At 44.2% G+C, this 20,578-nt stretch overlaps 1 protein-coding gene and 1 pseudogene across 2 annotated transcripts; one reads left to right on the forward strand and one right to left on the reverse strand.

Moving 5' to 3' along the window:
• Window positions 1-736: 736 nt before the first annotated feature.
• On the reverse strand, window positions 737-19,367 carry BHMT (betaine--homocysteine S-methyltransferase). 2 transcript variants are annotated; one of them, XM_038532474.1, is made up of 8 exons: window positions 19,212-19,367; window positions 17,779-17,911; window positions 11,889-12,007; window positions 10,626-10,817; window positions 9,902-10,049; window positions 6,272-6,454; window positions 4,220-4,448; window positions 737-1,408 (listed from the first exon to the last, which is right to left on the reverse strand). In XM_038532474.1, the coding sequence occupies exons 1-8, from the start codon at window positions 19,242-19,244 to the stop codon at window positions 1,222-1,224; spliced, it is 1,224 nt and encodes a 407-aa protein (XP_038388402.1). In that variant the 5' UTR covers window positions 19,245-19,367; the 3' UTR covers window positions 737-1,221. The 2 variants fall into 2 exon arrangements, with proteins under 2 accessions (XP_038388402.1, XP_038388403.1); XM_038532475.1 differs by lacking the exon at window positions 19,212-19,367 and adding an exon at window positions 18,836-18,930.
• Window positions 15,571-17,550, forward strand: LOC119876128 (annotated as a pseudogene).
• Window positions 19,368-20,578: the final 1,211 nt, after the last annotated feature.

A 20,578-nucleotide genomic window follows, 5' to 3' on the forward strand; every position in this document is an offset into this window, starting at 1 on the left:
GAGCCATGTTTATGCTAATGTTTTGCATCTTTGGGCTTGAGCTCTCACTGGAGAGCAGATGTTATCAGGTAAAAATACCATAGTTTTCAATCTAGGAAACTTGGATAGAGCTTGGAGAATATTTTTTTCTTTATTACATTTTTTTTTAAAGCTTCCAAGGTAACACAAGCTCATTGTTTCTCAGCCTTACTGACAATGCCTTTACCTGGATCCAATTTTTTTTTTTTTTTTTTTTTTAGATCTTGAGAAAGAGAGCATGAGGTGGGGGAGGGAGAGCGAGAAGCAGACTCCTCTGCTAAGCAGGGAGTCCCATGTGGGGCTCAATCCCAGGACCCCGGGATTATGACCTGAACTGAAGGCAGACACTTCACCGACTGAGTCACCCATGCATTCCAGGTGGGCCCAGTTTTAAGCAGGATGGGGAAAGTTTAGATACTGATACCTTTTTTCCTCCTCCCCATTGGTCTGTACCTTTCTTAACAGTAGAAATGGGTCAGGAAAGAGCAAACAACTCTGGAACATGGAGAGCAGGACTCTCTGGTCTTTCGATACTTATTGATCAGGTCTCATATGACTGATTTTCTAAGAACAAACTTAAAGGATTAGCAAGATCCTCATATCTGAAGTGTTCTGTAACAGTGGTTTTCAAACTGTTGGGTCATAGAATCTGTTTGAAGGGTCTCAACCAGCATGTTTTATCAGTGACATAGGATGGAAAAGAATGGAAGAGAAAATATCAAAATGGATCACAAATTTTATTTCAGTGGGTATATGATATTTGCTTTACTGGGTTATCACCTAACTTTTGTTTCTTACTAAGGGTCAAGTTCAAAAGAACTTGGAAGTCACTTCCCTAGAGCATTGTCTGTCGCTGTCTCATCAGCTCACATCTCATCCTCCTTACTAGCCTGCAAACTTTTGGCAGTGGGGATGAATATCTGAATTACTTTTCCCTGGCCACAGTGATTTCCCTAATACATTACGCAGTAGAGGGGCCCTGCTTAAGATTTACTTCTTACTTATTTATACTTACTCTAAGTAAATTTCTAAAATATATTTTTAAAGTTCTCAAGTGCTATTTGTAGTTCCATTTTGTTCAGCTACTACCTATTTTATGTGAAGCCTGGCATGAAGATAAGCATCACTTTGAAACCATCTTTTCCTTATTTTGGGGAACTGTGGCCCAAACATAGAAGTTACTAAAAATGGGTTCCACTGAGGCTACTGTGCAGATTTAAATTTCTGTTTTTCAAAGAGCTCTTTCAGCTGCTGCTCAGTTGTGGCTTCCTTCTGCTGCATCAGCTCAGTTGTTCCTTTGGTCACTCCCCAAGCGTCAGGCTTTGACATTGAAGGGTTGTATGGCCTGCCAGAGGCTATCCGAAGATTTTCCCAGTATTCCCTCCTGGCCCTGGATGAACAAAACACACAACATTACACTCCTTCCTGAGTATCACTGTCTATGTCACTGAGCTAGAAGACCTCCACAGAGTCGTCTTCGGACTCTTGAGAGTATGTCTGTTAAAACACATTTATTACACTAGACTAAAACTTTTTTTTTCTTCAGAATCTATAGGACTAAAATAACTTTGAAATGATTTCATTTTTAGGGATCCCTGGGTGGCGCAGCGGTTTGGCGCCTGCCTTTGCCCCAGGGCGTGATCCTGGAGACCCAGGATCGAATCCCACATCGGGCTCCCGGTGCATGGAGCCTGCTTCTCCCTCTGCCTGTGTCTCTGCCTCTCTCTCTCTCTCTGTATCTGTCATAAATAAAAAAAAAAAAAAAAAAGAAATGATTTCATTTTTATTTTTTATTTTTTTAAAAGATTCTATTTATTTATTCATGAGAGAGAGAGGCAGAGACACAGGCAGAGGGAGAAGCAGGCTCCACGCAGGGAGCCCGACGTGGGCCTCCAGGATCATGCCCTGGACTGAAGGTGGCACCAAACTGCTGAGCCACCCGGGCTGCCCTTATTTTTATTTTTTAAAGATTTATGTATTTATTTGAGAGAGAGAGCATGAGAGGGAGAAGGAGAGAGAATCTCAGGCAGATTCCATGCTGAGCACAGAGGCTGATGCAGGCCTCGATCTTACGACCTCGAGATCATGACCTAAACTGAAACCAAGAGTTGGATGTTCAACTGAGTATGCCACTCAGGCACCCTTGAAATTATTTTTTAAGATATATGCATAGAGGGGAGCTGGGTTAAGCATCTGTCTTTATTTTTATTTTTTAAAGGTTTTATTTATTCATGAGAGACATACACAGAGAGAGAGGCAGAGACACAGGCAGCGGGAGAAGCAGGCTCCATGCAGGGCACCCTATGTGGGACTCGATCCCGGGTCTCCAGGATCACACCCCAGGCTGAAGGCAGGCGCTAAACCGCTGAGCCACCCAGGCATCCCCCAAGCATCTGTCTTTAGCTCAGGTCATGATCCCGGGGTCCTGATTCTCCTTCTCCCTCTGCCTGCTGTTCCCCTTGTTTACTCAAATAAGTAAATAAAATCTTTAAAAAAATATATGCATAGGGATCAAAAGCTAAGAATTTCAGGATAGGGACATTTTCTGTTGCCTTTTGCTACCTCCTCATCCTAACTTTCTGGCACTCTACCTCATGAACCAGCTGAGCTCCCAGCTGCTGCTCTTCTTAAACCCACTATCTGCACATCTCACTCTGCAGATCCAGCCTCCTCCTCCTTTCTATTTAATTGTCTACTATTTCAGGCCTCATCACATCCCATGCAGTCTAGCAAAGGCTTCCTCGCAGGTTTCCCTGTCTCAAGGCTATTAAAACTCGCAAACCTAACCTTGGACCACCTGAGATGCTCCAATGGGATAAGGTCATACATAGCTCATGAGAATGAATGACAGTCTGTCTCCTAGTTCTCAGGTGTGTCCTCTCTTAATTTCTGTCTCTGATATCACCACACTTCCGGTTTCTCAGGACACCATTCTCTTTCCACCTCTCAGTGCTTCCAAGTAGGCTCTTCCCTTGTCTGACAGTGTAACTCATCCTTCCCAAGTCAGCTCAGGAATCAGCTCTATTAGAAATTCTTCATTAATCCTCCTCTGCCTTTTGCCCTCACAGCCATTAGCTCGACCCCTCAGCACCTGTGCGTATCTTCATAGTTGAACTTACTGTACCAATTTGAACTTACCTGTTTATCTCTCTGCCTACTAGACTGTTAAGTCCTTGGGGACAGGGCTATGCCTTGTTCTTGCTACCTTAGCATCCACAACATGTCTGATAGAGTTGTGCACCATCAATGTCAGATGCACAGAGTGAGACTGCTCCGTCTGCTTGGGTACTCATCTTTCACCCCCTTCCTTATCTCGTGGCTGGTTAGCCCTTGGAAATATACCCCCCATATCCCTTCTTCTAAAGGGATTACGCAGAGATAGTCTATTACGCAGAGATAGTCATTCTCTTTTCTTGTTACTTTTTGAATCTATGCCTCTACCAAAGCAGTTACCATAGTATAATATATTGACTTTCTTATCCATTTCCCCCAGTAGACTATGAGATTCTCTAGACAGCTTTTCATTTATTTTCCCAGTGCTCTGCACATTGCCTGATGTAAAGCCTATTTGTTTCTTGTTCATCTTCCCTACTGGAGTGTAAGCTCTGACGGCAAAGACCTATCTTACTCGCCACTGTCTTCCCAGCTCCAAGAATTGTGCTTGGCACAGAATAGGCACTTAATTGATATTTGTTGTATTTAACTTATACTTAAATCTTTTTTCTTTTCTTTTTTTTAGATTTTATTTATTCATGAGAGACACACAGAGAGAGGCAGAGACGTAGACAGAGGGAGAAGCAGGTTTCCTGAGGGGAGCCTGATGTGGCACTCAATCCCAGGACCTCGGGATCATGACCTGAGCTGAAGGCAGACACTCAGCTACTGAGTCACCCAGGTTCCCCAACTTGTACTTAAATATTAAAGACCAATTAGTTTAATGTTACTTAGTGTCCACCCCATAGGTACTATCCCAGAGCATAAAATCACATTTGATTGCAACTTGCATTATTTATATGCCAAATCTTAAAGCCTTCTCCAGAAATCAGTACATAAGGTTATTCTATAAACAGCTCTGTGAAAGAAGTTAAGGGGGATAACTGATTATTATCACACAGCAAATTAGCTATATTCTCCATTATGGCCTCACTTGGACATATTCATAATTTAAAAGAGTTGGTTAGGCAAATATAAAGGTTCTTACCTGGCTCTAATCCAGGGTTTGGTGTGCATGTCCAAACCACTTCCCCAGCTGCCGTGTTTTTCTGAAGCTGGAGGCAAAAACCCCCTTTCTGGGGCCAGCTCCTCAGCAATAGCCCTGATGTGATAGGGCTCAAATCCACAGCACCCGCCAATGTACCTGACCCCCAGGTTGTAGGCTTCTCTAGCGTATTTTTGAATATCCCATCTGGTTGCAACTCGGGGTTCCAGTCCTATAATAAATGGAGTGAATTATTTTTTAATTTTTTATTTATTGTTATATATTTATTTAAAGATTTATTTATTTATTTATTCATGAGAGACACAGACAGAGGCAGAGACATGGGTAGAGGGAGAAGCAGGCTCCTTGTGGGGGATCCTAGGGACCCCAGGATCACGACCTAAGCCGAAGGCAGACATTCAACCGCTGAGCCACCCAGGCGTCCCTGAATTCTTTTTTTCTTAAATATTCAAGACAAAATGGCCAACATAAGTATGTAATTTTCAATAACTGAATTAAACAAATTGTCAGCCTCTGATTCGTAACTTGTAGGTAACTTGTATTTATATACCCAGTTTTAAATGCTGTGGTAGGTAACCTTCAAAATGGTTCCAGTGATCCCTGCCCTCTGCTGTTATCACGCTGTGGAGTTCCCTCTCATACCACATTGGTCGGAGAGACCAATAGAGTATGTCAGAAGGGATGGTCAGTGACTTCTGAGGCCGGGTTATGCAAGTATTATGGCTTCTGCCTCCATCTCTCTTATTCTCTTAGAACAGCTGCCATGTTGTGAGACTCAAGCGTCCCAGTGGAAAGGCCCATAAACTAAGGGACTGAGGCCTCCAGTCAAAAGACAGTGAGAAACAAACATCTATTTCAACAGTCAACTAAGGGAGCTTGGGAGTGGATCCCTAACTCCCATCAGGCCTTCAGACGACTACAGACCTGACCAGTGTCTGAACTGCAATTTCATAAGGGACCCTAAGCAAAAACTCTCCAGCTGGGCTCCTCCCAAGTTCATGTCCCATAGCAACTCTGAGATAGAATAACTGTTGTTTAAAAGCACTAAATTTTGTAATAATTTGTTCTACGGCTAAAACACAGATGCCTTGCCATTCCTCCACAGTTTTTCTAGATGAATTATTTTATGAGATCTTCCTTCTCTGGGGGTCCTTATAAAATATAGTACAGGTTTTAAGGATCCTAGAATGGAATAGGAGGCTGGTCAGGCTCTGGCGCTGCTGATCTCTCTGACTTGATTTTCAGGTAGACTCACCCCTGCTTCCCAAACATGCTTTCTCCCTTTTCCCAGACTGCAAGTACACCCTCACTTCATCCACTTAGTTTCTTCGATCAGATTTGTTATACAGTAACCCAGTGATGGCATCCTCCCCTTCCCCCAAACTCTGCAGTAGCTCAGCGACATTTCAGAATAGGAGATAAGTGTCTTGGACATAAATTGGTCTATCCTTTTAATTTTTCTTTAAAAAATTTTTTAAAATACATTTTATTTATTTGAGAGAGAAGCAGAGAAAGAAAGAGAGAACACAATTGGGGGAAAGAGCAGAGGAAGAGGGAGAAGCAGACTCCCTACTGAGCAGGGAGCCAATGCAGGGCTTGATCCCAGGACCCTGAGATCATGAGCTTAGCCAAAGGCAGACGCTTAACTGACTGATCCACCCAGGTGGCTCCTATCCTTTTAATTTTTGTGATGAGAAAATTAAGATCTAGAAGAACTAAGGGGTTTTGCTAAGGTTCTATAATTCGGCAACAGAACTGGAACAAGAGCCGGTATCTTTGTAGATCCCACCCAAAAGGGCATCCTTTTCATCAGCCTACAGGTAAAAGGTTCAGAGGTCTTTTTTGCTTACTGGTTCCATCTTTTATTTCTACCGTGGTCCAAAATCAAGGGGTTTTTGGCTGCAGGGAAGGAAGCTGGGGGCAAGCAAGACATGAGACATGCAGGCATTTCCCTACTACAAGCAAGCTCTATGGCTATAGTTTGGGAAATTCGTCAAACATCAGGACATTGAGATGATTCATAAAATCTCTTACCGAAGGGGAATTCTGGTAGATCGATAAACCCCTGTTTGTTGCAGTCAGGAGTGTGGTAGGCCAACGGCTGACTCATCAGGTGGGCTTTCAGTCGGGCAGCATCCAAGCCTTCTTTCATGAGCTTCACTGTCTGCAAGCTAATCGTGGGGTCGAAATGGCAGTTCACGCCAACGATGGAAGCTCCTGCAAGTGGGAAGAACAGTTTAGCTTTCGGGATTCACCAGATGACTGGTAGGCTCAATCCTCCTCCCTTAATCAGGGAGCTTTTATTTGGAAGAGTGAATTACAAATACAGCCTTTGGTTCTTGCTTCCTTGCAAACCTCTTACCTTCAGGGTGGGAATGATTGCTAACAGGCAGCAAGGGCTTTCTGTTGTGTCTGTTACAATTCAAGTGTCATTTATGCATACGTGGCTGTCCATATTTTTTCCAGAAACCCATTATTAGACTTTATTTTAACTCCATATTTTAGAAGTCAATTTTTCAGGCTATGATACTGAATAATAATTTTTCAACACTCCCAGCTGCTTGATTGCACCTGTGGGTATCATACCACTCATTTGAGGAGCAATCTTTCCTTTCATCAGGCCAATTTAATAATATCACTAGTCCAGATTCCAGGAGCGGCTGAGCTGATGCCACAAGTCATGACATCCGGTGTTCAGTGGTAAGCATCTCAGCTGTCCTCACTGGGTTGAGTGTACAATTTGCTCTTTCATTCATGTTCTAATCCTGCCTCCTTTTCTTTTTCTTTTTTTTTTTTAAGATTTTATTTATTTATTCATGAGAGACACAGAGAGAGGCAGAGACACAGGCAGAGGGAGAAGCAGGCTCCATGCAGGGAGCCCTATGCAGGACTCGGTTCCAGAACCCCAGGATCATGCCCTGAATAGAAGGCAGACGCTCAAATGCTGAGCCACCCAGGCATCCCCAAATCCTGCCTCCTGTTAGTCCTCTGCATCAGGTGTTTTTGTTTTGTTTTGTCAAGAGCACCAGTGACCTCAAGCTTGCCAAAGCCAGTAGTTGCTTCTCTGTTCTCATCTTACTGGATGTCTGGGCAGCATTTAATCTACTGGACCACCCCCTTCTTCATTAACACTCCCCTTCTCTTGGCTTTTCACACTGAGTATTGCTCCCACCTTCTTGGCTGCTTTCTTTGGGTGTTAGGTGCTGAGTCCGCACTCACAGCTGAACCTTTCAATCCTGCAGTGTCCAGGATCCCCATGAGTCATCTTCTCTTCCTTTCCAGTCCCTGGGCTTTCAGTATGAACGATATCCAGAACTCTCCAAATTTCTCTCTCTAACCTGGACCTTTCCCTTGGGTTAGAGAGAGACTTGTCTATTCAACAGCTTACTTAATATCTTCGCTTGGATCTTGACTCCCTTTTTCTTTCTTTCTTCTTCTTTTTTGTTTTTATAAGTCTTTTAATTTTTTGGATGTTGTGCTGCCAGAGTTTTTCTTTCCTTGCTTGACTTCCTTACACTAATGAATTAATCATAGGTTGGCTATTTACCAGATGTCTATTAGGCAAAAGGGTCCTTCTAAGGGGCTACAGAGAAATAAAAATATAGAACATACTCCTTGACACCAAGGATTTCATAATTTAGCACAAGGATCCCAAAGTTTGCTCCATAAAAATAAGGCTATATGATCAATTAGGTTAGGAAGTAGCTATTTACTTTGTCCCTTTCTTGGAGACTGCCACTAAACACAACATATCAAGGCTCTGAGAAATTCTGGAGTAAAGAGACCTGCTTAACTTGGCTTAATGAAGCATTTTTTAAATAAAGATTTTATTTATTTATTCATGAGAGACACAGAGAGGCAGAGACACAAGCAGAGGGAGAAGCAGGCTCCCTGGGGAACCTGGTGTGGAACTCAATCCCAGGACCCTGGGATCATGGCCTGAGCCAAATGCAGACCAACCACTGAGCCACCCAGGTGCCCCTCCACTTTTTAAAAGATTTATTTATTTATTTTAGAGAGAGAGAAAGGGTGCATGAGCAGGAAGAGCAGAGGCAGAGGGAGAAAGAATCTCAGCCTGATGTGGGGCTCCATCTCATGATTCTGAGATCATGACCTGAGCTGAAACCAACAGTCAGTTGCTTAAGGGACTGTGCCACCCAGGTGGCACCCAGGTGCCCCTAACATGGCATTTTCTAAATGTATTTCACTACAGAACCCTACTAATGTTCTCACAGATCAGAAAAAGTTGACTGAGGATATTCCAAGAGTGGCATAAGTAGTTGGTGTTATGCTGGCTGAGAAGAGGGAGTGTTCATCTGGGGTAGGGATGATTATGTAAGGGATGTGGTGCTAGAATTTGAGCCAATTTTGGAAGATGGACTGGACTTATTAGCTGGATATTTACTGAGGACGTATTTTGTGACAAGTGCTGTGCTAGGAACAGGGAGAACCATGCTGAGCCAAACACATAGTCTCTGCCCTCTTTGATCTTACAGTCTAGGGAGTCAAACATTAGAGAGAGAAACAAATGAGATAAGTAGCAAGTGCCACAAAGGATATAAATAGGGTACAGTGCTGTCAAACGCTGTGACCACCTACCTTGAATGGAATGGCGAGGGGAGAATTAGATGCAGGCCAAGAATCTCTGCCAATTAACAGTGGGGTGATGAAAGCCTCCTCTGATCTTTGTGAAGCAAATTAACTTGCTTCTTCCCTTCTTCCCATTTTTATATTTCCAGTAAAAAGGTAGGATTATATAGTTTCATTCCTAAATCTAATTCTTATTGCTAATGACAAGTATGAAGTGACTTTCATGAAATATCAGGAATTGGATAAAAATCAGGAATTAAAACAACATAGCCAATGAAAATCTCCCTGTTCCACGGAATGAGTTGGACTCTTCCCTGACACTGAGCTACTCTTTGCATTTTAAACGAGGCAGCTCTGAAAACAATCTATGAGTTTTCCCTAATTGAAATGAAACCCAATGTTAGGGATGGAAATTATTTAAAAAGATAAATTACATGGTCCCTATTCCATACCAAAATTTAAAAAAAAATTATTATACCAATTACAAAAAGCAAAGCTTATTGGGAATTTATGAAAAGGGGAAACACTTTGGCAACGAAGGCAACTGACTTAAAAGTTATTGTCTAAAGACCTCTACTTAGGTTTAAAATAAGACACGCTCTTTCCTAGTGCTCCTTTTGATTTATTGAAATGCTTCTTTCTAGGTGTTACACCTTCAGAATAGATCTAGTTGCCCCTTTCAAAAGGCTAGTGTGTGTGTAATTTCTTTCTTTACTTTTTTCCCTTTAGGAGTCAATAATGATATTCTCAACACTCCTAGTAAAACAAATGAATGTTTTTCCTTTTAACAAAAATAGTATAAAGTGGGCCTACATTTGTAAGTGGCTTTAAAAGACTCACTAAAAGGGCACCTGGGTGGCTCAGTTGGTTGGTTAAGTGTCTGCCTTCAGCTCAGGTCATGATCTCAGGGTCCTGGGATTGAGTCCCGCGTCCTGCTCTCTCAGCAGGGAGTCTGCTTCTCCCTCACCCTCTCCCTCAGTGCTTTCCTTGTCTCTCTCTCTCTCTCTCAAATAAATTAATAAAATCTTAAAAAAAAAACTCACTAATTGCAAACTGGTCAAAATCCATCATCACCTGCTTTAACCAGGCGCACTGCACACTCGCCGGGGCTCACGCCGTGCAAGTCTCCCTCTGGGCCAATGCACATGGTTGCTGCTACAGGCTTCCCAGACGCTTTCAAGGCTTCAACTGCCCACACAGCTTCTTCAACGTGCTCAAAATACTGAAATAAGATCAGGGGAAGGTACTTTTAAATCTCATTTCTCCCCAAATCATCAGAAAACTTATTGTACTGGCTTAATGATTATCACTAGATTGAGTCGTCTTCAAGCTTTGAGTTGTGACCCACTGGCATATTTTAAAAAATGGAATGAAAGGGTGATTACTATGAATGGCAGTCAGAAGGTCTGAACCATACTTCATTAGATTAACTGAATCAAATTAATCAGTAGAAGCCCTCAACTGGAAAAAGGTTTTATTTTTTATTTTTTTTAAAGATTTATTTATTTATTCATGATAGAGAGAGAGAGAGAGAGAGACAGAGACACAGGCAGAGGGAGAAGCAGGCTCCATGCCAGGAGCCCGATGCGGGACTCAATCCCAGGTCTCCAGGATCGCGCCCTGGGCCAAAGGCTGGCGCTAAACCGCTGAGCCACCCAGGGATCCCCGGAAAAAGGTTTTAAAATTAAATATTCCTATCCATGACTGGCACCTAATCTCACATGCTCCTCATGAACACACAGATAGAGAAAATGTATGAAGTTCACGTGTCTCCGTCTTTGCTCATAACTTTGTTTACCTCGGCAATCAAGAAATCCACGTTCTTCTTCACAAAGACCTCCAACTGTTGCTGAAATACTTTTTTAACTTCAGTTTCACTCTTGCAACTAAGGTACGAGGGTGTCTGACTCACGCCTCCTGCCACCAAAGCATCTCCCTCGTCAGCCACTTGCCGGGCAATGTCACAAGCAGCTTCATTGACTTTCTGCCCCTAAGATGAGTGAAATACAATATATCTACATTTGCATGCAGAATTGAAATGGCCACATCTCAGTTGTATGTTACAATAGAGTTTATTTTAGAAAATGACAGTGATAGAATAGTTCAATTTACCAAGCTGAACAATTTGCAGTAACAATACCACCAATAATAGTAATGAAAACAATAAATCTAATGATGGTATCGAGGATATTACATACCAAAGCTCTGCGAAAGATTAAAAATCTTTACATAAAAGGATGTGGTATCTTCTAGCACCTAAGCTGCACTTCGAATACCTAGCAAATAGAGATGACGATGACAATGATTTGCTTTTCAGATCAACAAGAATAAAATGTAATTAAGATGACTACAGAATTCATGACGTTTTGTCGTGTATTTTCTTAATAGATAACTGTATCACAAGGTATTTTCTAATTACTTAGACATTAAAAATCGAAACTGGTCTTTAATAAACCCCAGTGCTGTAGCTCACAGAGACTCGTGGAATTTTAGAACTACTTCTTTTGGGGCACCTGGATGGTTCAGTTGGCTAAGCATCTGACTCTTGATCTCAGTTCAGGTCTTGATCTCATGTCATGAGTTCAAGCCCCACACTGGGCTCCACGCTAAGTGTGGAGACTAATTAAAAAACAACAACAACAACTTCTTTTTCATTTTAGGGATCAAGAAATTGTCACCTTGATGGTGTAGGTAAATGGTTTGCCCATCATGACAGTTGATCATAGCTGAGCCAGGAGGATTCCAGGGTCACTGGCCCCTTCCTCGTGCCTTTGACATTTCCCCTACACTGTCCCACAGTAAAAAACTGTAATGATGTGAGGATTTGTAAGGGTTCCAACTCAGCAACTTAGGAACTCATTAGCTGCATTTTCTTTGATGTGCTTCCTTAAACGTCAACTTTGGGGACTCCAGCTAAAACAAAAGAGTTATTCACACATATCTCATTTCTGTATTATCTAAAAACCTTGAAGAGGCTCAACATTTTTCTCTCTGAAAACTTCGGTGATGGCATGTGTGTCTACTATGCCCTCCTAAGAATGCCCGGTATGGTTTTACTCACAGATATTTTCTCTGCAACATAGTTTCCTCTGTTCTCCAGCTTGTCTTCACTTGCATAAAAGGTGAAGGTCTGCATGACATTGGATCCAGCTCTGAGGAACTCCCGATGAAGCTGGCGAACTGGGAGATTGAGGAAAAGTATTAACTACGATCCATATAGTACCCATGATGTTTTCAAAAGGCTACCAGATAAACAGATATGAAAATATCTGCTTATGTTCCTTGCTCAGCATTCAGGCATCTTGAGACCTAATGAGAGGTAGGCAGATCTGGGATCTCTTGGCTATGAAGAAGAGATTATTTCTACCATGGACGAGGGGGGTAAAGGGAAGAGGGAAGGAATCATTTAACGTTTTTGCTGGGTAGAGAAGGTGGGGAAAGACATTCCCTACAGAGGGAAGGGCCTGAACCAAATGAAGGAGGCAGGAATAGGCTTGGCATCTGGGGTGCACAGGAAGTCTAAGCAGCTGGAGTTGAGAATATATCAGAGGAATAGTAGGAGGTGCCGTTGGAGAGGTGGAGTGGCCAGCAGAGTACAGATGGCCTAGCACATCATCCCAAGGAGTCTAGGCTTCAGGTCACAGCTATGGGGTAACACCAGCAGTCTGTAAACAATTGAATCATGGGATTAGCTCAGTGTATTTGAAAGATAATTCTGGTAGTAAAGTGGAATAAGAATTGGAAGGAGGTTCCTTAGCATAGGTCCATGGATGAATGCCAAGTGGCAAAGCTTTCACAGGCTAAAGAAAATATAACGGGGCTTCCCCCCATATAACCAATTATATTTAATTTAAGGAATTATTTTTTGCTCTAAACTAGTGGTCCTAAATTCTCTTTGCCCGTTAGATACTCTGTGACCTTTTTAAAAATAATGGATACTGGGGTCAAATCCACAGGTACTCAGATTTAATTGGTTTGGCAGAGGGCATAGATTTTTTTAAGTTTCTCCAACTGATTTTTATCTTCCATTTTGTTGAGAACCACTATTCTGAAGGACTTGGGAAAACGCTCTCTTTATAAAATGCCAGTGAGACTTAGCAGGTGTTCATTTTTGTCGGAGAAATAACTGCACCAAGTAAGAAATCAGCAATCCTGTATCAGCCCCTGAATTCTATTTTGAAATTTCAGTGACCTTTCAAAGCCTAAGATCTGGGAGTGACAACATTAGAAGTTAGCAAATTATTAGGACACTGGAGTTCCTAGCCCTTTAGTCTGGTACCTTTGTATCCCGGGGTGGGGGGGCCCAGTAGAGTGTAGAGAACATAGGGAGCTCAGTTTTTAAAGGAACAAATCCGTGAGGCCAAAAAGCTTTTGAATTTCAGAAAATGGGTTTCTAAGCATGAAAACCCTAGTTCTGGGTAGGAACTTAAAAGCATGCCTAAATGAGGAAGCTTTAAACTTATTTTAATTGGCAAGAGAACCAATTAACACTTTATACAGAGTCTCTGTTCACTGATCAAACACAGAACTGCTGTGGTTGGAGCAGGGGTGAAGGACCTATGGATGAGGTCCCTGTACACTAGGGTGAAATAGCTACTAAACAGGAAGTCCACCCAGGTGTTCCTTGGGTGGGTTTCCAGGACTCTGTTAAAAAACCCTGGAATGATGTGCAAGTTGTGCATATGTACATTTTTAAAAAAGATTTTATTTATTTATTCATGAGAGACACACAGAGAGAGAGAGGCAGAGACGCAGGCAGAGGAGAAGCAGGCTCCACGCAGGGAGCCCCAGGCAGGACTCGATCCCTGGTCTCCAGGATCATGCAGGCGCTCCACTGCTGGGCCACCCAGGTGCCCGGCTACCATGCCTCTTAAAGCTGCAGTGCTTCGCAAAGTGTAACCTAACTTCCACTCACCTGGGGGCAATTAATATGAATTCAGATTCCCCAAGCCCCTCCGGATCCAGCAAACCTAATTCTTTGCTGAATTCTGTGCTGATTCCACTGGGTGCAAGAACCATAACTTTTGACAGACTTAATAGGAGAATTAGTCCACTTAAGCCAAAAATACTCAAGAAACAGATCAGCCAAGAGATAAATGTGCTGTTTCTGCATTAATAAAATAAAAATCAATATCAGAGCAGTTTCTCTTGACCTCCTCTAATGCATAACTTTAAAAAAAAATGTGACTGGTAAAGTTGAAGCTTGTGTTTAAATAGCAGTCTTCTTTTATTTACATGGTGGAGTGTCCACCAAGCTAGCTTGTTGTTAATACCAGTTTGACCCAAGAAATATTTCATTGAGTTTAACCCAACAAGCAGAACTTAAGAAACAAACCATAGGTATATTTTAAATTCTCATTTTTGGGTCTCAAGTATTCTATTGTGTTCCTTAAAGCCCTTTAATGCAATGCTACTCAAAGCACAGTTCACCTTGCTATCACCTGGGAATAGTTATAGATATGTAGGGTCCTGGGCTCACTCACAGACCTAATGAATCCAAATCTCTAAGTGGAGCCTGAGAATCTATAATTTTTAATAAACTGCTGGTGCAATGAAAATTTTAGGACTACTGCTATTTTAGCTTCCTAAGACTAGTGAATTCCCTTTTTCCTTCCTTCCTTCCTTCTTTCCTTTCTTCCTTCCTTCCCTCCCTCCTTTCCTCCCTCCCTCTTTCCATTTCTACTTTTAAGGTAGAACACAGTATTATTTCTACTTTTATTTGGAAATATAAAAGTTGTGTATATTTGCCAGGCTTCATGACTATAGTCTTTTACTTTTTTTTTTTTTTTTTTAAGATTTTATCCATTTATTCATGAGAGACACAGAGAAAGAGGCAGAGACACAGGCAGAGAGAGAAGCAGACTCCCCACAGGGAGCCCGATGTGGGACTTGATTCTAGGACCCTGGGATCACAACCTGAGCCAAAGACAGTTGCTCAGCCATTGAGCCACCCAGGCGTCTGTACTTTGAATATTATTTAGGGATAGTTCGATTTGAACAGAAAATTTCTATACTTCTCTAGCAGAAATAGATGAATACAACCAAGATACTAAGAAGAGAAAAAAAACAATAAATTTAATAATAGTTACTAGTGTTTAACATGCATCAGGCTATTTTAATGACTTTACATATAACTTATTTAATTCTCCTAACAATCTTGTGAGGTAGATGTTAATATTATTTCAGTTTTATACAAGAGGAAACTGAGTCCCAGAGAAGGTAAGTAATTTCCCCAGGGCCACACAGCCTGGTGGCTGTCAGGATTGAATTCAATTAGTCTGGATCCAGAACCTGTATGCTTAATCTTAAAGCTGTCCTGTCAATTTATGTGCTTGGTTAGTTTCTATCCCTTATCACTGAGTTCACTGAAATGTGCTCTTTAATAATCATTAAAGACAACTGTTCAACTTGTATAATATTCACAAGAACTTCCTTCACTTTCCTCTGAAAGAATCAGCTTCTTTCAGTGTTGGCTACTGATGGCTCTCCGCTAAGACCTTATCTAAGAAGTGCTCTAGAGCAGAGGGAGCTTCCTTGCCCAGGGGTAAGCTCTCTGTTGAGAGAGGGAGAGTTGATAGTTTGCAATACTTGGTCTCACTTGCTTCAATTTGGGACCACTGTGAAAGGCCTGTCCAACTCCAGAGCTTCCTGAGGGACTGGCCAAGGCTTCTATAACAACTGCACCACAGTGCAATTCCTCCCCTGCCCAATCTTGCTTCTCTGACTGCTTCAGAGGCGTTATCTCATAAATGCACTCCCCATTAAAACTCCTGAGCACAGGAGAGCGATGAGCATCTCTCGGGACAACTGGCATAAGCGCTGCAAGACCGGGGGCAAGAGGAAGCCCTACCACAAGAAGCAGAAGTATGAGCTGGGACGCCCTGTGGCCAACACTGAGGGATGCCCTGTGGCCAACACTGAGGTTGGCCCCCGCCGCATACACACAGTACGAGTCCGGAGAGGCAATAAGAGGTACTGAGCCCTTGAGGCTAGACATGGGGAACTTCTCCTGGGGCTCGGAGTGTTGTACGCACAAAACCAGGATTATGGATGTCTATAGTGCATCCAACAATGAACTGGTCTGCACCAAGACCCTGATGAAGAACTGTATCGTGCTCACTGGCAGCACACCGAACCGACAGTGGTACGAGTCCCACTATGCACTGCCCCTGGGACGCAAGAAGGAGGCCAAGCTGACGCCTGGGGAGGAAGAGATTTTAAATAAAAAAACGATCAAAGAAAATTCAGAAGAAGTATGATGAAAGGAAAAAGAATGCCAAAATCAGTAGTCTTCTGGAGGAGCAGTTCCAACAGGGCAAGCTTCTTGCATGCACCGCTTCGAGACCAGGCCAGTGTGGCCGGGCAGGTGGCTATGTGCTAGAAGGGCAAGGAGCTGGAGTTCTATCTGAGGAAAATCAAAGCCTGGAAAGGCAAATAAATCTTCTGTCTTGGGTCATGTAAAAAAAAAAAAAAAAAAAAGACAAAAAACCTCCCCAAAATCTCCTGAGCACAAATCTCCACTTCTGGCCAGCTGGTAATGAGCAATTAAGCTCATGATGGGTGACAGAGCTCCCGGCATTCTCTAGGGGTAGATTGTTTGAAAATTTTCATCTGTGGTGAACTGGAATGAGATGTCCTTACAAGGAAATGTATTAGCAGGTGCAATATCTCAGATGTTTGAGAGGTTTAGAGGAAGTAGTAATTATAAGGACTTTAGAATCAGATGGCTATTGTTGGGTACCACCAATGTATTGGAGAAAGACAGTGAAAGGTAAGGGGGATTCATCACCAATTTAAGGCAAAGTATGAAAGTCTGATGGTCTCCTGGGTGGCATGGAAAGAAACTCGTCTCTTCTAGCTAGAGAGCAGGAAAAGCTGAGTCCTGGCCCAGGACTAATTTACACAGGGAGCAGAGAGTCAGAGAGGTTGAATTCTCAACCAGGCAAGCCTTCTATTGCCAAAGCCAGGGCCTGATTAAGAAGCAATGGGACCCTGTGACTGGGATGAAGATAGATGGGTGGAGTCACTCACGAACCTCAAAAATCTAGATTCCCCCTTGAACTCTCTGGGCCTGCAGAAGTGGCCCATTTCTCCCTTTTATTTTTTTTTTAATTTTAATTTTTTCAATTTCTCCCTTTTAAAGATTAATGCTTCCTACTTGCTTTAGGCTGATACAGAAGCCCTGTAAGACAGCATTATCTCCCTTGTGTGCCATCCCAACACCCCTTTTGGCACTTCACCATGAAAGATTTGTGGTCCAAAAAGTAAAGTGAGAATAAGGTATGTGGGTACAGGTGCAGGATAGGCAGATAATTAAATTTAAATAGGATGGGACTAGTATAATGGGTTTAACTAGTTGATAAACATACAGTGGAGGAGGGCTCATCTACAAGACAGTGATTGATACTGTAGGTGAGGACGGACGATGACTATGTGGGGAGAGAATGGATAATAAATGCTAACATGGAAGGGATGAAGGACTGAAAATCTTGATGAAGTTGACGAGTGGGAGAATTAGAGTGAGCAGAAAAGATAGGAGGTGGTGGTCAGAAAGGGGGGTCCTTGTAATGGAGATTTCAGAAGTAGACAGTGGTGATGGCAAGGTCTAGGAGCAGGTTGCTGAGGTGGAGATTGGAGGACTAGTTCAGTTGGAGAGGAGGAGGAGATCAAGGCACTGACAGGAAGAACCCTGGATAGATCATTTGCATGGACACTGAAGTCACCTAGAGAGGTGAGGGAGGGAAGGGAGTGAGCCCGGTTTTAGACTCATCTAGAATAAAGGGCAGGAACCAAGAGGTAAATGTAGGTGACAGCAACAGGGATCGTGCTCATCCAGTGTGAGTCTGTACGTGCTGGGAAATGTGCCATAAACGTATCTATTTGATGGTATGCCCCTCGACTGGTCATTGCAGGGCTCTCTTATGAGAATTTAAATAGAGCTATGCACCAACCTGCTTCTGGATGTTCCACAGCAGCTTCCGGGGTCCAAGGGCCCGCCTTCACATAGCCCCTCTTCTCCAGTGCAAAGACAAACCCTCCATCTCCAATCACAACTTCTCCAGAGTTTAAACGTTCTAGGATGCCCTAAAATTATAGATGAGGGGGAAGGAGAGGAGTTACTTGACTCTTTAAGATGGTTTTCTATTTTTAGTACTTTTGCTATCATATCCTTGGGAAGTACGATTCTTTAGAATTCTCAGGAAGTACATGTTTATAAATTCATGAATATAAGGCAAATAACCAGAATGCACACATAATGAAAATGTGTGTATACATGTGCTGGGAGTGAGGGTCTTCCAGAATGCACGAAGGGATTTTTAATTTTTTTTAATTTTTTTAATTTTAATTTTTAAAAAAGATTTTATCTATCTATCTATTTAGAGAGAGCCTGAGCAGGGAGGAGCAGAGGAAGAAGGAAAGAAAGCATCCCAAGCAGGCTTCACACTGAGCACAGAGCCCCTTTGGCCATGGATGTCTCCCCTGGGATCATGACCTGAGCAGGTGTCAAGAGTGGGAAGTTTAACCCACTCAGCCACCCAGGCACCGCAGAACACATGAAAGAATTTTGAAGAATATGGTGGGAGAAGCTAGCTTCTCTAGCTTTCTCTAGACTTCTCCAGCTTTCTCTAGTCTTCTCCAGCTTTCTCTAGTCTTCTCCAGCTTTCTGTAGACTTCTCCAGCTTTCTCTAGACTTCTAGCTCTATCGGTAAACAGTCCTTACAGTTGGCCTGCCCCTAGCCCCCCCCACGGGCTTCGACGCCCAGGGGCCAGGTATATTCCCCCCTGCCCCCAGGCCTCTTTTCCAACCGGCCCAACCACAGGCCTGCAGAGTCCGACCGTCTGTCTGTCCCTCCATCTATCCGTCCCTCCAAACACCCCCACCCTGGACGAAGGCCGCCCATCTGGGCTGGAACACTCATCCTGCTGTGGGGTTAACCAGGGGCTGGAGCGTCTGGGTCTCGGTGTTTGGACCCACCAGCCCCTGTGCCCACCCCCAGCCCCCCTTACCATGGCCCGGGCAGCGCTAGCGGCGGGGCTGCGGCCCCGGAGGGGGGGGGAACGGCCGGTGGGGGCCGCGCGCCCTAAGGCGGCCCAGGCCCCCCGCTGCGGGCCCCGGGGGGGGGGGGGGGGCGGGGAGGAGGGACCGTGCGCTGCGGCTCGGGCCGCGCTTCCTGGGCAGCTCCCACGTCGGGGTGCGGGGGTCTCGGGGCTCCGGGCGTCCCCGGGTCTGCGGGCGCCCGGACCTAGGGCGCTCTGGGTGCGGGCCGGGGAGCTGGGGCCTGCCCCGGGAGTGCAGGCACCTGCGCTGGCAGCCGGGGGCCCCCCTCCCCCGTGCGCTCCCTGGCCCCGGGGGGGACGGCCGGGGCGGGGGGCGCGCACTCACCCTCCGGGCCTTCCTGCCGCCCACGGGCGCCATCCTCGGGCCGGGAGCGCGGCGGCGGCGGCGGCGGGGCCCTTTATAGGGCGGCGGGCTGGGCCCCAGGGCCCTCGGGCGGGGCCACCGCGGGACGGGACTGGTGCGGGGCGCGCAGGGACACCGGGCTGGCGGCCCCTCCCGCCCCTCCGCGGCCCGGGGTCGCGCTCGTACCCCTGGGTCGGCGGGGGACGGGCCCCGAGGATCCGGTCCCAAATATTTGCCCAAGGCCGGGTACAGGGTCACTATCGAGCGAGGCGCTGATGCCCGAGGGACTTCAGTCTCCAGGGTGAGGAGCGAACGACCTGTGGGGCTTGCGCAGAACCCGAGCGGCCGCACAGGTGCGAGGCGAGGCGGCCCCGGGGTGGGGGGGCTGGGGGGGGGCAAGGATGCAAGACATTCCAGCAAGAATATCTTTGCAACGTTTAACCTCGCCTGATCGCTGACATCTACGTATCACAGTGGAAATGCACCCCGGAGACTTCAAAATTCAATTCCACAATTATGTGTAAAAAAAAACCCCTAGGCGTCAGAAAAACTAGAAGGAAATAGAAATGTTGACATTAGTTATCTGAGGACGGTGGAATTAGGGTTTGCTTATAGTTCATTCATTATACCTTACTGTATTTTCCAAAAATACCTTTATAATGAGAACACATAGATTTTAAAGTAATAAAAACATTGCTTTAAAACATGCGCAGCCCGGCGGTAAATATTCTAGAGAACAACTAAAAATCCTGAAGCAGAGTTCAGAACCTGTTACCCAGATAAGGAAGAGCACGCAAGAACATTTTGATGTGGAACAATAGCTTCCATTTCAACAGAGGCAGAGAAGGAAATTACTGTAGCAAATGATGAATTAATAGAAATTTAGTTTTTGAAAATGATGGGCATTCGAGATATAACTGAGAAAGTAGAAAAGACCTTTTTGTGGTGATAACTGTCAAATTTAAAATGGGAAAAAAAAATCTAAGGATGATAGGTGCATATATTGTGATTTAAATAACGTAATGTTTCGGCTGCCCGGCAAGAATGAGGAATGTTCCCCAATGCTTTTTCGACCATTAAAGCAACGGAGGGTCTGAGGAGCTAATAGTTTATGCATCAGCTGTACCCTGATGATAGAGTATTGGAGAGAAGAGCAGGTGCAGAGCGAGCGCGGCGGTGGCTGCAGGGGGTAGATGTAGTGGTGAGTACTAGGCGCTAGGGGGCGGAATCAGGGCCCTGACGGTAAAAGCTCAAAGCAGACATTCTCAATTCACCGGCCCAAATTTAGCAAAACTTACGATTTTAAACCATTAGCATTTAATTTAAAATGAGTTGTGAATTTTTAGTAG

This window comes from Canis lupus, chromosome 3 (genome assembly GCF_011100685.1).
Source record: "Canis lupus familiaris isolate Mischka breed German Shepherd chromosome 3, alternate assembly UU_Cfam_GSD_1.0, whole genome shotgun sequence".
NCBI classification, from domain to species: Eukaryota; Metazoa; Chordata; class Mammalia; order Carnivora; family Canidae; genus Canis; species Canis lupus.